The sequence below is a fragment of the Falco naumanni genome, chromosome 14, assembly GCF_017639655.2.
Source record: "Falco naumanni isolate bFalNau1 chromosome 14, bFalNau1.pat, whole genome shotgun sequence".
NCBI classification, from domain to species: Eukaryota; Metazoa; Chordata; class Aves; order Falconiformes; family Falconidae; genus Falco; species Falco naumanni.
The window spans coordinates 12,505,343-12,520,139 of NC_054067.1; the positions used below are offsets into that span (position 1 = coordinate 12,505,343).

Here is a 14,797-nt window from a genome sequence, read left to right on the forward strand (position 1 = left end):
CTCCTTGAGCCATAGAGGCAGGGACTGACTGACACAGAGGGTACACGGTGCAGGCATGGCGGCATTCTGGCCGTGACCCAAACACCTACCAAATGGTTCAAGCAGTGCCCGTGGGGCAGACAGGGGTGACACAGGCCAGGCAGGTAGCAGGGCCCTTTGGAGGCAGGACAGCACCTCGCTTCTGCTCAGGGCTGGAGAGGAGCAGTCCATGGCCATACCTGAGCTGGATGCAGGTACTGGAGGGGACTGGTGGGGTTTCATGCATTAGCAGCGCTTGTGAAACTTGTCAAGCCATACAGGATCATTGAATGAACTGGAAATGATGGGATAGGGCATGTCAGACTCAGAGTGTGGGAAGAGATTGCTGGGCGTCCCTGGCTCAAATAAACCCTGGGTATCTTGATAGCTGCCTCCATTATCCTGGCCTTCAGCCCACAGAGCAGACTTTCTACCCCTGGGCGTATATGCCCTCCTGGGCCCTGTGTGTTATCATCCTGCCATCCCCTGCTAGTTGTTGTGTGGTGCAGTGCTGGTTCTGGTAGTCAGTCCTCATGGTCAGGCCCTGCCACCCCCATCACCCCTCAGACTCACCTGCCTCTCCTGAGTCCCAAACCCTTCCAAAGGACTGTCAGCAATACAGTAAAAGCTTTACTGACTTCTTTGGTGTCTGGTCTGGCAGCCACAAGATTCTAAGGACATCATCCAGTGGCCTTTGCTTGGGTTTTTAATAAGCTAGGACGCATCTCTGGCAGACTTGCAGGCAGGTAGCCATGTGCCTGCTCCAGGGTATCCTAGGTTTTACTGCCTCCTCGTGCCCAGCTCTTCCCTGCCCCATGGGGAAGGATGGAGCTGAGGTGCAGCAATCTGACAGATAAATGCCAAACCTCATCCTCTGCTCCCACCTTGAATTCAACAGGACAGAGTTAGATTAAGTTTGGGCTAAATAGGACGGAGGCAGTGTTTGGCAGAGGCTGTCTCGTACAGTGACATCTGGCACAGTGGAGCTGTGACCACTGTGGGGCATGGAGATGCTGCTGCACAGCTGACAGGGTGTATCTGCACAAGCCTGCTAAGCTGTAGGCTGTAGGTCAGTTTTACTGCCCCTGCATTCACCCCTCTTCCCCCAGAGGCCGATGAAGCTGAGCTGCTTTGCTGGCTGCCTCTGCATTTCCTCATCTGCTACAAGGTCTCTAAACCTCAGCCCTCTCTGCAGCCCTTTCCTTGCACTCTGTATTTCAGCTGTAGCCTCACAGATGTAATCATGGTGGATTTGTTTAGGATTCTCCTGCTGCCTCCTCTCCTGGTGGATTTTAGCACTTCCTCCCACCAGGCGCATTAATTCCTCCAAGTCTGTTTTCCTGCGGCTGCTGTGTCTGCTCCAGCAGCTCTGCTGAACTGCAGTAATGCCCTGGCAGGCTCCGCCAGCACCATGCTTATCCTCATCCCCTCTGCTTTGTCTGACCACCCCCAGCAGCCTCATCCGTGAAGCCCATTTTTTGCGTTTGTAATTCAGTGGATATTTGGTCAACTGTAACGCCTGCAATATTCCATCTGCAACCTACTGAGGTCAGCCATTGCCCAGATGAAGTCCTGGTGTCCCGCTGTGCCTGTCCCTACCCTTGAAAACCCTCAAACCTCCCTCACTGCCACCTGGGCAGGCAGAAGCCCTCCTTGCCTGTCCCCTCCAGCTGCCTGGGCTGTGCAGGAGCCCACCAGATCTCCTCCTTACTGCTTATGGAGCAGGTATAACCAAGGGATACTGTCTGCACCATGAGTAACCCTTCTGGTTCCTCCTGGTGCCCACACCCCTTGGATATGTATGCATAAATTGAAATATTAATATATTAATAACAGGCTGGTCACAACCCTGTGACTGACTGCTCATGGCTCGCTGTGAGCGCTCATAGCACAGTGTGTTCCCACTGCCACATAGCTCCATGGCAGTCTCACCTACTGCGAGTACTGCGCGGGGAGGTGTGTGGCGTTAGCTTTGCTCCACGTGGTGCTGCTCAGCCCCGGGAGCGCACCGAGCTCACGGTGGGGTGCACTGGCCCCTCTGGTGCTGCCATCATCTCGCTGCCGTGGCAGAGTGCAGTTGTCCCCCCAGTGCAGTCCAGTGCACAGCTGAGACTGGCTGCAGGAGCAGCAGACGTGATGCTGACATCCATCTTCTGTAAATTAGGTGGCGATTCCTATGTGGCTTCTGCACAGATCCGGCGGTGCTGCTCCCCTCAGCCATGCTCTGCAGCAGTAATTAACTCTGCAACACCACCAGCCCTTTCCTACTGTAGAAGCAGACTTTCTTCTGTGTCCCTTCTATGCAGTCTCCCAATTGCTGCAGAAAAGGCAGCTTACATACAACTTCCCACAAGCACATACGCACGTGTGGCAGCTTTATCTCCCTGAGAAGTTCCAGGCAGCTGCCTACAGCCACTGAAAGCCCCTCTGCCTGCCTGGAGCAGGGTGAGCATCCCATTTGTGAATCTCAACAGGCTCAACAGCATCCTGCCAGCACAGAGGCTGCTGTTATCTGTCTTCATTTAGCCGTTATCCAAGGGCTGGGTTTTAAAGTCAGAATGTCTGCTCTGAAATGAGGCATATGCTAATCCTGCACAGGACAGCGATGAATGAGGAAGGCTAAGAAAAGCAGGCAAAAAGGTTGTTACCTTGCAGTGCTAATCTGCTTTCTGCAATTATTCTGTTGCACCGAATGTGTCACTGGCTAAAGCCCTGGGTTGCAAATAAATCTGTTTCTGCCATGAGTTGTAAACCATTAGAGGGTTGTGTTTGAAGTAGTGTCCTGACTGCTCTGGGGACCTGTGCTCAAATCCGCATCACCCCTGGAAGCCTGTCAGAGCCCTAGGGATTGCAGAGCAGGTGGGAATGTCCCTGGGGCCATTGTACTGTGAGCCTGATGCTGCGTTGAGGGATGCTGGTGCTGGGGCAGCTCCAGTAAGGGCAGGGATGTGAGTGAGCCAGCCTGAGTCGGTGGGGTGGTGGTGGCCCGTCACAGCTGCTCACTGGGTTACTGTGGAAACAGCAGATGGTCAGTGGTGGTTAAGGGATTTGTACCGAAAGGCCATTTTGAATTTCTAAGCACCAGGGATGTTGTTGTGTAATTGATCCTAAGGGTTAAAAAAAGGGAGTCGGGTCACAGAGTGGCTGTCAGCCAGGAGGTCTGCACACCCTGACCACAGCAGCCAGCACCACCCAAATGTTCTCATCTACTACTTGGCTGCAACCACAGCCCAGACGCACCTGCCGGGAAAGAGCTGGGGAAGGTTTTCAGGTAACAAGCAGGCTTGAGGAAATTGTAAGCCATTTGCATTTAGTTCAGAAGGAAAAAAACGATGTTTGTCTTATAAATTATTCACTGGGTAGTTAATTGGTTTGTTTTGGAGCTTTTCCATCCTGGGCTTCAGATTCTGTTTAAAACAGCCCATTTGGGATACAAACGCGGGTCTGGTGCCTCTGCTTTGCTTTCTTTAGCTTTTTGCCATGGCTACAGTGGCAAGGGGGGAGCAGATGCTGGCCGGACCCCTCGTAGAGGAGCTGCACAGCCGCAGAACGGAGGAACCAAAGCCTCCAGGCCTCCACTACTGGGTCCAAGAAGGATTTTTATTTCCTGCAATGTCTAAGGGAGCTGCTGGGAGGAGAGGAGCAGGTTTCACCTCAACATCCCTGGAAGGAGTGGGGCATGTTTGCTTGGAAATGCTGAGAAAGTTCACAGTATGCGGCTGATGGCAGGATGGTGTTTCGCCAGCTGTGCTGCAGCTTTGTGGGCATTTTGCAGGATTGTGTAGCCATTCCCACCTGGCAAAGTCCCCTCTCTGCTGGGGCTGTCGCTTCTTCGCTCTTCCTCTTGTGCCCTGGACTTGCCAGTGATTCTGGAGCTCATAGATTTGCTGGCGACAGGGTGGTGGCACATGGTCTCTCCTGTGATCTTTATGCATTAAATGTAGCTTGTCTCAGTGGTCTGGGAGCCCTCAGGCCTGCATCTCCCAGGGGCTTTCCCCTCCAGCTCACTGGCAGTGCTGGGACCAACATTTGAGAGCAGCCAATGCTTCTGAGCCAGCTCAGATTTGGGCTTCTAGGCATGCATCTGCCCTCCTCCCCAGTACAGGACTGCAAAGTCCTCTTGTACCTCCCAGCATCCTGGGAAGGGCAGTGTCAGCAGCTCCTGCCTGGCATGTGGCCAAGCCCAGCAGTACTGATGGGGTGCAGAGGAGGCAGAGGGGCTGCTGCTCACTGTGCTCATCCAAGCTCCCCAGTGCAGAAGGTGTGGGGAGAGTTGCTCAGCTCCGTGGGCAGATTGGAGCCAGCTCCTGATGTCCAGCTGGGTGGCTCCACCAGGTCGCACCCCTTGCTTTGCAGCTCCACAGCTCCTGCAGAAGCAAAGCTTTTGTGCTTACTGAAATGCCTTTTCAAATGGAGCATTTATTCTCCCTTCTGATTTACACAGCTACACGCCACTGGGCTTTTTATTATTAACGGTCTTGACACTGGGAAAAAAAGCTGCCGAAGCCCTCTGAACGGGAATGAAAGAGGAATGCTCTGGGGGCAGCTGGATTGCCCGAGCCCGGACAAGCGTCTGCAATTTAACAGAGGAGCTGTCCCATGCTGTGCCTTGTCCCCATGCTGGGCTCCAGGACAGGAGCCCCGGGTGGCTGGCCATTCGCCAAGTGCAATTCAATCAAAGGCATCAGGGTAATTGACTTTATGTCTCCCAGCAGGGCCTGCAGCCAGCCAGCGCTTTAGCTGAGATCAAGACTCAACAGAGGGGAAGAAAAAAAAAAAAAAAAAAAGAAAAGAAAAATTAATTCAAAAAGATCCCTGGCTGCTGCTGTGCCTGGAATGTGGCTATTGATGTCATTGTCCCAGGGGCCACGGCATGCTTCCAGCCTGCCATGGAAATAAAAAGCCGCCATGCATGGCCAGGGTGCAGCCGCCTTTGCTCCCCCTGGGAGGCCAGCCCTGCCCGCCGGGCGCCCCTCCCTCACGATGCCAATGGGATGGTGACCCCCTGCCTCCAGCCTTCCCTGCCAGCACCAGCAGCAGCGGTTCTCGGCGGGGCTGCAGCCGGCCCCGAGCCCAGTGGTGCTTCCCCCAGCTGAGTGTGGCAAGGTCGGTGCCATATGTTTGCCAAATTGTAGTCTGAAAATGGTGGGAAGCCCCATCAAGCTGATGAGGGCAGGTGGGGCCAGCATTACTCCTGCTCCCGCAAGCAATGAGTGAAGCCGACTGAATTTCTCCTACATGAAGAGTGGGGCTTGGAGCAATGATAGACCTAAACGCTCTGGTTCCCTAACCTGAATTCATCTTTCTTTCCATTAAGGCGTTCTGAAACACTGTCATCTCGTGGGAGAGAGGGAGAGATTGAGATTTCCTTTGGCTCAGTACCTGGGGTGGGAGGGGTGGATGCAGTTTCCCTCTTTGCAGCACCTTTCTAGCAAGGCATAAAGCAAAACACAGCACATACCAGCGTGTGGTGCCAGCCCCAGTGCCACCTATGGTACTGCCCAGGACAGGAGCCAGCCAGAAACACAAGAGTCAGACAACATGTGGACAGGATCAGTTTCCAAGCCTACAAGTATTTGATGTATTTATTTAAAAAAACAAACAAACAAACAAAGAACACCCACCCCCCAAAAAAAATAGAAAAAAAAAAAAAGGAAAACCAACCACGCAGATTTCAGGTGTCCTGTCCTGTGGGCGTGAGCGCAGCCCAATGGTATTGCAACCTTGGGAGTCCTGAGAACTTGCTTCAACAAATAGGAAACGTGGAGGATGCCAAAAGTGCTGGCAGGCTCTCGTTATTAGAAATCCCACAGGGAAGAGCATGAACCCTTTGAGCAGCTGGAGAGGGGAGATGAAAGCCAGCCAGGGTGGCAGCAGCAGCATGATGGGGAGACACAGGCTGGATCTGTGCCTTCCCTGGGGACAGGGCAGCACCATCAGAGTGGAGAGAAGGAGACACCTACAAGTTTGCAGTCTACAGAGGTACCTCTCGATCTACTGTGATGTTGTGTGGGACCGTGCAGGGACCAAGGAGGGCATTCACCCGGTGGAGGTGGCAGCTGCTCAAACCCTAAGGAAGGAGGCACTGCTGCAGAAACCTGAAGGTCTGCTGCAAACAAAGGCAGGGGGTTTCTGATCAACAAATGGGAAATAATGGTCCTAATGACAAGCAGCACATTAATAGGGCTGAGTTAACAACGCTTAAGAGGAGGGAAGGAAAGGTAAATGTACAAGTGAAAAATTGACAGCTGTCTCATTAGGCCCGGCTGCCTAATATTATCAAATATAAACTTGGCACTGCACCTCAAATAAACCAGGGGACATGAGTTATGTAAATTCATCTCCCGTCTTTCTACTGCACTACATTAAAGGAAGCAGGGTGAGACCCAAAGTACATGATAAAGGGGGGAGATTAAAAGGAAGTGCACATAAGCTTAAGGGTTATAGAGTACATAGATCAGGTCATAAATTAATTTAAATATGTGGACTGTTAAGATCCTCTAGCATAACCCTGGCCATAAAATTTCCTACAGACGTTCTTTTATGAAACCTTCACCTTTGTCTGAACAAGGGAATATTCTCCAGAAGGACATCAAGGTTTGAGTTAAAGCCAGAGCATAATAGAAAAAGCAGTATACCCTTAATAGGCTAATGGAAAACTCATCTCTTGTATCCAGTGTAAATATATTTTATTTTACTTTCCAGAGAAACTGGTTGCCAAGCAAGAAACTTTAAGTGAAAAAAATGTCCTTTTCTGATTAAGACTAGAAAAATCTAGGAAACCAGTTGAGTGAAAGATCAAAACATCAGTCATTTCAGGCTGTTATTATACATTTAGATATTGAAAGAGTGTTCTCTTTAAAATTTGCTTCTTTTCATGTTGGCATATTACAGGTCAGAGATACACCTTTACCTGTGCATCCCGCTGAGAATCTGATGTTTGGCATTTTTAGAGCAGTAGGATTATCCCAGTAAGTTTGCTTCTGTGTAAAACCAGCTTTCATGCTAAAGGTGCTGCTGCCCTGTCAAAAATCAGACAGGCATTTCTGCTCTGGCATCCCAGGGAAGCAGATCCCTCGGGGCCACCAAGGTATGGGCCACCACCACTGTTGCAGAGAGAATGTGCCAGTGAAGAGGAGGAAGAGAATGGGCTGGTTGGCATGAGACACATCATCAGTGCATGGCTAGAGGATAACCAAAGGGTCATCCTAGTTAATAACTTGTTCCCCATTGGTGATGAACACCATTTCCTGATTAACAGCCAGGAAAGAGGTACTGCACTATGTGGCCACTTCCAAAAAATATCAGTGCTGACAGGGCAAAGAGCAGGTCTTAGAGGAACAACACCGGGTTTGCTCCTGCTGCATCCTTCCCTGCCTTCCGGCTGCTCATAGATGTGAGCTCTGCTGCACCACTGGGTTTAGAAAACTTACGAAGATTCATGCTTTCTCCGGTTGCTGCCTTTTTGTCAAGTCTGGTTGAGCTTGAGCAGTGAGTTAAAAAACTTGCAGGAGGAGGCAGGGATGCTGCGTGAGCCCCAGCCCCCTGGCGACCAGGCCAGTATTGACCACGGGCACAAGCCCTCACTGCTGCTTGCAGGATGTTTCCAAAGGAAAGGTGTTCAATCCCATTTGCCACAAGACATGGGTATTACAAGGAAGCCCAAAGCACAGACTACACCCCTCCATTGTTGGTAATCAGAGTAGCTCCTTGCAAAGCTGTCCTGAATTTACCATCTAAAACCCTTAGCAACACTAGTTGGAAATTTTTCATGCAACTGTTCAGAAAGTCAATGTTTGCTCAGCTCGCCTGTGCCTGGCTCTCTCCACAAGATCTCATTTGCCTTGCCTGCGTGGAACAGGGTGACCAAGATTGCCAATGTCTAAAAATAACATCTCTGTTAGCCGCCATCCCTGACACCTCCTCTCTGTGGCCTGATTTTCCAAGGAAACAAGGCTGCTGCAATCGTGTTGCCGCTTTGCCTTTTGACCCCACAAATCACTTTCAGATCTGTTGGCCACTTTCAGGGAGATGGGGCAGCAAGGTGCAAGTCTTGAAGGCAGCCGAGCTGCTGCAATGTCAGCAAAATCACCTAGGTGGGTGGAAGGGTACAGCCTTGTAACCAGCCAGACCTCTGTTACTGAGCAGCAGAGGAGCCACCAAGGCCAGGAGAGACAAGCAGCCTGACTGCAGCAGCTTTGCTCCCATTCAGTAGCTTTTTAAACAGCCAGTAATCCATCGGCAGGACACAGAGCCCCTGCAGGACAGGCTCCCAGGCCACGGGGAGCTTGCTGGAGCACTGCCATGAGTGCAGGTGGACAGCTTCAAGCTGCTCCTGAAGTGATTTAATCCCTAATAACAATATTTGAATGCTTGACAATTAGAGAACTGTCACACTGCTTGTTTGCCAGGATGTGAGAGTAGTCATTTCTAAGACCCCTCGCTAAGCTGTAATGCTAATCAGTATTAAGATTCCTCTTTTTCAGAGCGGAGTGCTACGATTAACCCCAGCATGCCATGCACCAATTGCTGGAAGCCAGTCTGGAAGCTGGGCTTGCTTGGAGACCTGGCAGGGAGCTCGCGGTGGCATGGTGTATTGTGTGTGTGTTATTTGTAGGCAAGGAACACCAGTTGGAACAGTTGTGTCTCAGTCCTTTCTCCCTTCAGGAGGAGGGGAGATGCAGGGGCTGCTTCTTGCTAGCACAAACCTACAGTCCCATCTCTGGATGGGTGGGTTCATCCTGAAGCAGAGGTGTCTGAGCAAAGATGGAAATAGGGCTGGGTCTCAGGGGTACTGGTACCCAGCCGGGGTCCCCGGACAGCACCATGGGCTGAACTGCAGGTGCTGACAGGAAGGCAATGAATGGTCATGGCTCTGTGCCACTCAGCCTTTGTGTCCCCAGGAGCTAGCTGTGAATCTCTGGCATGTGACTCATACATGGTAGAAACTACCCCTCTAGTTTTGCTTTTGAAAGGGAATTCTCAACCTGCCTTGGCCTCTTGATTTAATCTGGCAGTAGTGGGTACCCATCAGCCGTTGCCTCCCTACCCTTGCTGTTTGCTTCCTTTCTTGTTGCTAGCACTCAAACCCTTCCTGCTGCATAACACAGGGGAAAATGCACAAATGTCTCTTTATTCAACAGATGGCTTAAAAAAACCAACAAGGCTTAGCCCTATGTGGAATGCAGTTGTTTTAAGGATGCTTCATATGGCAGAACTGGAACACATGGTTTCCTTTCATCACTTATGTCAAGACCGGAGCTGGGCTAAGAGATGTCACACCCCCCCTCACCACTGCACGCCTGCCTCCTTTGAGCTATGTGTAGAATCTCTTCTCTCCCTTCTCTATCTTGATAATTTCCCTTTGATCTGTGTCATCTCAGATTTATTTTTCATGATGCAGAAGGAGCCTCATCAAGCAGGCAGAGGCAGAGCCTCTCAGTAGAGCGTGTTCACTTGTCAGGTTATTTCTCTTACGCGTCAGGTTATTTCTTTTCCTTTCTCTTCCTGCGCAGCAGCCAAGGAGGGAACTTCTTTACCCTGGCCCTAGAAGGAATCAGCCCCTGCCAGAGGCTCATGTGTCTTGGGGATCAGACGTGGTTCTGTCCAGGACTGATGGCTTCACACCTGGGTTTATTGCGTCCAGAGTGTGATGTGCTGTAAGGCCAGGTCTTCCTTTGCCAGAGTTGTCTTTGTGGCTTAAAAAAGCGAGTGGTGAGCAGGGCAGAGAACTGGCCAGTGGGTATCAGAAACCTCCTGTGTTTATAAAACAAGAAGACCAAAATAGCTTCAATGCCTTTCACACTGCATAGGCTTAAGTCATTTTTAAAATGGGCTTGGTTTGCCCTGGATGTTGTAAACAAGTTCTTCTGAGTCTTGGAGGGATGTCAGTGTGCAAGAGACCAAGCACAGCAGGACAGGCAGCCCAAGCCACAGCAGTAGCTAAACATCCCCCAGTTGCCTCATGTAAGCCCTGTACAAAGGTCCTTCAGGTGGGGCTGCTTTGTGCAAGGGGTAGAGGTGCCATGCAATGACTTCATTGAAGGCACTGTCAATTTTTTTTCCATCTCATGGGTCCACCTTGAGTGGTGCTGGGGGCTCAGACCAAGCATGGACTGCTTGACCGAGCAGAGCTGATGCAGGCTGCTTTGCCCAGCCAGGTCCCAGCAGTACATGCGACCTCACTGGGTGGGTAAGAGTGGATCCCACTCCAACAACTTCCCTAGGCTAGTTAACCTTCTTGGGACAAGCCGGCAGTCAGGGAGTCACGGTGTCTGCTGCTAGACTGTGCAGTAAGGTTATATGTAGCACACAGATTATGTCAGATTCTTTCCTTCTCTTTAAAGCAAAGACCCTTTTTAGCGTGTAAATAAATGTTCTCCTAAAAGAGAAGACACCATCTGCTCCTAAGCATAAATTTAATTTTCTGAAGGGTTAGACTTAAATAAGATCTACAGGCTCAGAGTGGTGGCTGGGGGAGCCTGTAATGGGGTTTTGCCCCCTCTGCATCTTGCTGGAAGCAGATGTCTCAGTTTATGGGAGGGCGATGTGGTGCCTCCAGCGAAACGGGTTCTGACAGCTGGAGACTCCACAAACTCCCTGAGCTCCCCAGGGCCTGATGGTGAAATTGGTGCTTGCAGGTAGGCTTAGAACGTAGACATGCAGGCAAACGATCAGGAGCCAGCATGGGGACCCTGCCATGCACAGCCTGCGCCCCGTGGGACTCCACCTCTTCCATCATCCTTAGGGGAGTCAGCAAGCTGGCATTACAGCTACAGTGAGGCGCTTTCTTGTGCACAGCACAGGAGCAAGGACATGCACCTGGCTGTTTTTTCCTGTGTGGGTGCTAAAAGTGCCAGCCAGCTCACCAGCTATACCAATGCAGGGCCCTGGCACAACCTCTTTGGAGCATGGGTCCTGTGTCAGCTGAGCCACATGGCCTTCATGCACTTTGCCTCTCTTGCCTTCCAGCCGCTGGTGTTGCTGATGGAGTGGCCCGATGCCACCAACTTTGCCTGCCTGATCGCAGGCTACTGCCGTCTCCTGGTGGACTCCAAGAAGATGATATTCTCCAGGGCCCCCAGCCAGCCACCCCCACCTCAGATTATCAAGGCAGGTATGTTTCAGCCTCTGCTTTCTGTGCGAGCCCCTTCCCCAGCCTCCCCCTCCTCATCTTCCCTCCACCCAGGGCTCTGCAGCATTAGAAAGGAGAAGGGTTTCTCTGGCACCTCCCCTCTGCTCCCATTCCCCTTGCAGAACCAAAAAACAAGGAGCAGGGAGACAAGTCCTCATTTTGGATAAGCTCTGACCTGCAGTGTCAGCTTGGGCCCTAAATACTCCCTGCAAGTGTTGTTCCTGGCTGCTCCTAGAGCAGATCCAGGAGGTGCTGTTTTGAAAAGACCTGTAATGCTGCCAGCTAAATGCTGGGTCCTCACAGAACAGCCTGTGCCTTGCTACAGGGATGCAGCACATGCTCCTTGGCCAGCATCCTGGCTCTGGAGACCAATGGGAGTGTATGCACTCAGCCAGGGACTGTGCCTCTGCTGCCTCTGGACACTGCTGCCTTCATCAGTGGGGCTCTGGGCTGCACGGGCAACTCTGCCAGCATGGCTGCTCTGCTGATTTCCTATACCAGGAAGGAAACTTTGGTGTCTCAGTTCTTCAGGTGCTCAGACTGATGCAAGGAGCAGAGGGCTGGTCTGGGCACAGCAAGAGACAAGAAGAAGTAAAGACACATTCTGTCCCACCAGGCGCTGATGCTCTGTTCTTTGAGGATGACTTGCAGGTGTGAGTCACCCTCAAAATGATTCTCAAGAGTGATTTCAAACAAGAGCCACCCATGAGCACCCACAGCCAGCCGTTGTTCCATGCAGGTGTTCACATCAAATATGTTCTGTATAGAGAAATATAAAATACAAGATCAGTGGCTGGATGATGGGCAAAAATACTGACCCAGCTGACTGGAACATTGTCCCCCAGACCTCCCAAGTGACGCTGCAGATCTAGAGAGCTGTGACAGTTCTTCAGTTTAGCTGACAGAGTTTCAAAGCTGCCTTCTCAGGATGGGACTAGCTGGGGAGGTAGGAGGAATGCTGAGAGCTAGCAGAGTCCTTGTCCTTGAGAAAGGACTCAGTGCCTCTGAGGTCTGAGGAAGGCACCTGGACACCGACTTAGCACATGTGGGAGGACACACTCACAAGAGGCATCAGGAAAGCATCTGCAGCAACCTCAGCAAATCCAGGGAAAGACCTGGCAGGTGATGTTGGTGTAAGTATATGTACATGATTTCCTTTCATTTCTTCACCTGCACCTCTTACTGATGGCTGTCACCGTGCTCTCTGCTCTGGGTGCCCCATAGAAACACATTTTGTCACATTTTGCTATGAGTGGAGAGTGTTTCCAACTTAACTGGCTGTCATCAGAGTGGTCCTTCCCTGGGTCATGTCACCCTGAGATGGGCTACAGGGACACATGGGACATACGGCTGTGGGGAGTCAGAGGAATGCAGTGGGAAGCAGAGAGCATCCCAGAACATCCCCAAGGGCTTGGAGGGAGGCTGGCAGCACCCAGTTACTGGACACTCAGGGGATATCTCAACATGTTCAAGATACTGGTGCTTTTCCACACTAGCAACTGTGGTAGCAGTCAGGATTGTTTCTCGGGGATTTTGCTTTGTGGGCATGGTCGAAACCTATGCCAAAAGGGGAAGTAGATCTTGCTCTTTTCTTGGCAGTCTCAAGAAACCAATGTCACTGCAGGGAGCCGGAGTGAGTGCAAGGGGAAGTCACGGTGTGGGTCAGACAGCAATGGAGCAATGGATCCATGGTCTTCAAACCAAAAAGCTAGCATCTCTCTAGCTGGCCTAGTATGTCCTCAGGGGTGCAATGAAAACCCCTCTGGCCAGTGGAGTGGCACAGTGTCCCTTCAGACCCAGTATACTTGGCCCGGCCACCCAGGCATCCTTCAGAAGGAGTGAATTCAGTGTGTATCAGGAAAACTAAGTCTGCTCACAGTTCTGGTCTCACCACAGCTGCAGGCTGAGCTGTCAGGAGCTAGGCGGATCACAGGGAGCAGGGACTGCTGATCATTAGCACATTTCTGCAGGAATGATAAGAAAGCCCCACTGGGATGAATCAAGTTAGCCCAGGCTTTGACTTTCCAGGCTGCAGGCAGGCTGTGTCAGAATCTTAAACGTAAAATTGAGCCCTGGCCTGTGCTTTTTGCCTAGAAGAGGAGCACATCCATCTTCCCTGAGGACCATTAAAACCTCCTGCTGAACTGCAGACATTTTTAGAAATGCATGCTTTGTCTGGATGCTATCAGTTAGATCTATCTCTCTGCATTTCCCTGTGAAGCTGTATGCCAGATCCTTGCCCTCCACAGCAAGGGTTGTGCTGGACTGGAGCTGCACCATCGGTTTGCCTCCCTGCCCCTTCCTCTGCCTGCTCCCACCAGCAACCATGGTCAGCCAAGCAGCTCTGTGGCCTTGGTTGCTCTCTCAGCACATTGTCAGGACCTTCTCCCCCAGAGCATCCAGCAGTTGGATTGTGGATTTGGGGGTTTTGGCCCCATTCAGCAGCAGGCCCTGGCTTGGCATGGGCAGCCAGCAAGGCTGTCCAAGCGGGGCAGGCTGCTAGCATGACCCATCAGAGGTGTCTGACTTTGGGAAAGCCTCTGCTTCAGCTCACACTGTCCCACCACAGCCCAGCACTGAATGCACGTCCCCAGCTGTGGCAGCCCTGTGCTCACTCACACAGCTGTCATTTTTGAGCCCTGGTATGTCCATAAATGGGAGAGAGACTGTTTTGGCTGGGATCTTAGCATGGCAGGTGATGAACAGTATAATGCAAACGTGTGTTTGGGGAGACAAATTGTCCAATTTGTTGAGCTAATGAATTTAATTAGAATGTATTTGATTTAATTTATAGTTGGTAAGATGGAGCCTGCATCCCCCTGGCAGCCATTCTCAGCACAGCTGCACAATTCAGTCTGTAATGCAGACAGATGCCCCTCCTGGGGGCTGGACCACTGGCCAGAAGTTCAAGCAGTATTTCAGCCACTTGCTTCACACAAGGGAGAAAGGAGAGGCTGTCGCAGCAAAATGCTTAACAGCAGGAGCAGAGGGCTATTTCAGAGCAAGCCTGATCCGATAGCTGACAGCCAGACAGAAAGAGAGTGGATCGTGGGCAGCAAGGAACAAGGGACTGGGAGGGGTGTCTGTCAGAATCAGCCAGGTAACGTTGGATGCCTCCCTGAAAGGCAATATCGCACCATGTTTAGCAATTCCCTGAGGAAAACTGCTTGGTCTGGCCAACTAGCAGACTGAGGCTGAAGGTCCCTGTTCATGAGTGCAGCCACGCTGCTCCCACTGCCCTCTGAATATGGCTGGTGGCTCGGTGATGTAGTACCCGCATCCCTGTGTCTCTGTGCCTGCTGTGTTGGCCAGCCCTCCTCTGGTTCTGCCCAGCTCTGCCTCCCAGCAAGCTACTGGGATCTTGCTTCCTCTGCCTGCTGCTGTCACGCAGCATAGAAACAACACATTTTCCCAGGTAGCTGACGTGGATGGAGTCCAGCCCAGAGCAGTAAGAAAGCTGAGACATTTAGGAAACAGACCCGTTGGGAAAGGTTAAAGGAATTTGCTGTGGTTAGTCTAGAGAAGAGATTGGTGGGGAGCTGGAAAGGGAAGAACAGGACAATATTTCTGATGTCTAAAGGTTGTTTGTAAAAGGACACTGCTCAGTGTGTTGCCGGTCCATGGTGTCATTGATCTAATTCCTCA

General features: G+C 51.4%; 1 protein-coding gene across 3 annotated transcripts in view; it reads left to right on the forward strand.

Moving 5' to 3' along the window:
• FRMPD3 (FERM and PDZ domain containing 3) overlaps positions 1-14,797 on the forward strand; it is a 63,613-nt gene that overhangs the window by 40,542 nt on the left and 8,274 nt on the right. For all 3 annotated transcript variants that reach the window (XM_040614647.1, XM_040614646.1, XM_040614648.1), the window contains one exon: positions 10,990-11,134. In XM_040614647.1, coding sequence (XP_040470581.1) covers positions 10,990-11,134 — 145 coding nt within the window. The remainder of the gene's footprint in view (positions 1-10,989; positions 11,135-14,797) is intronic.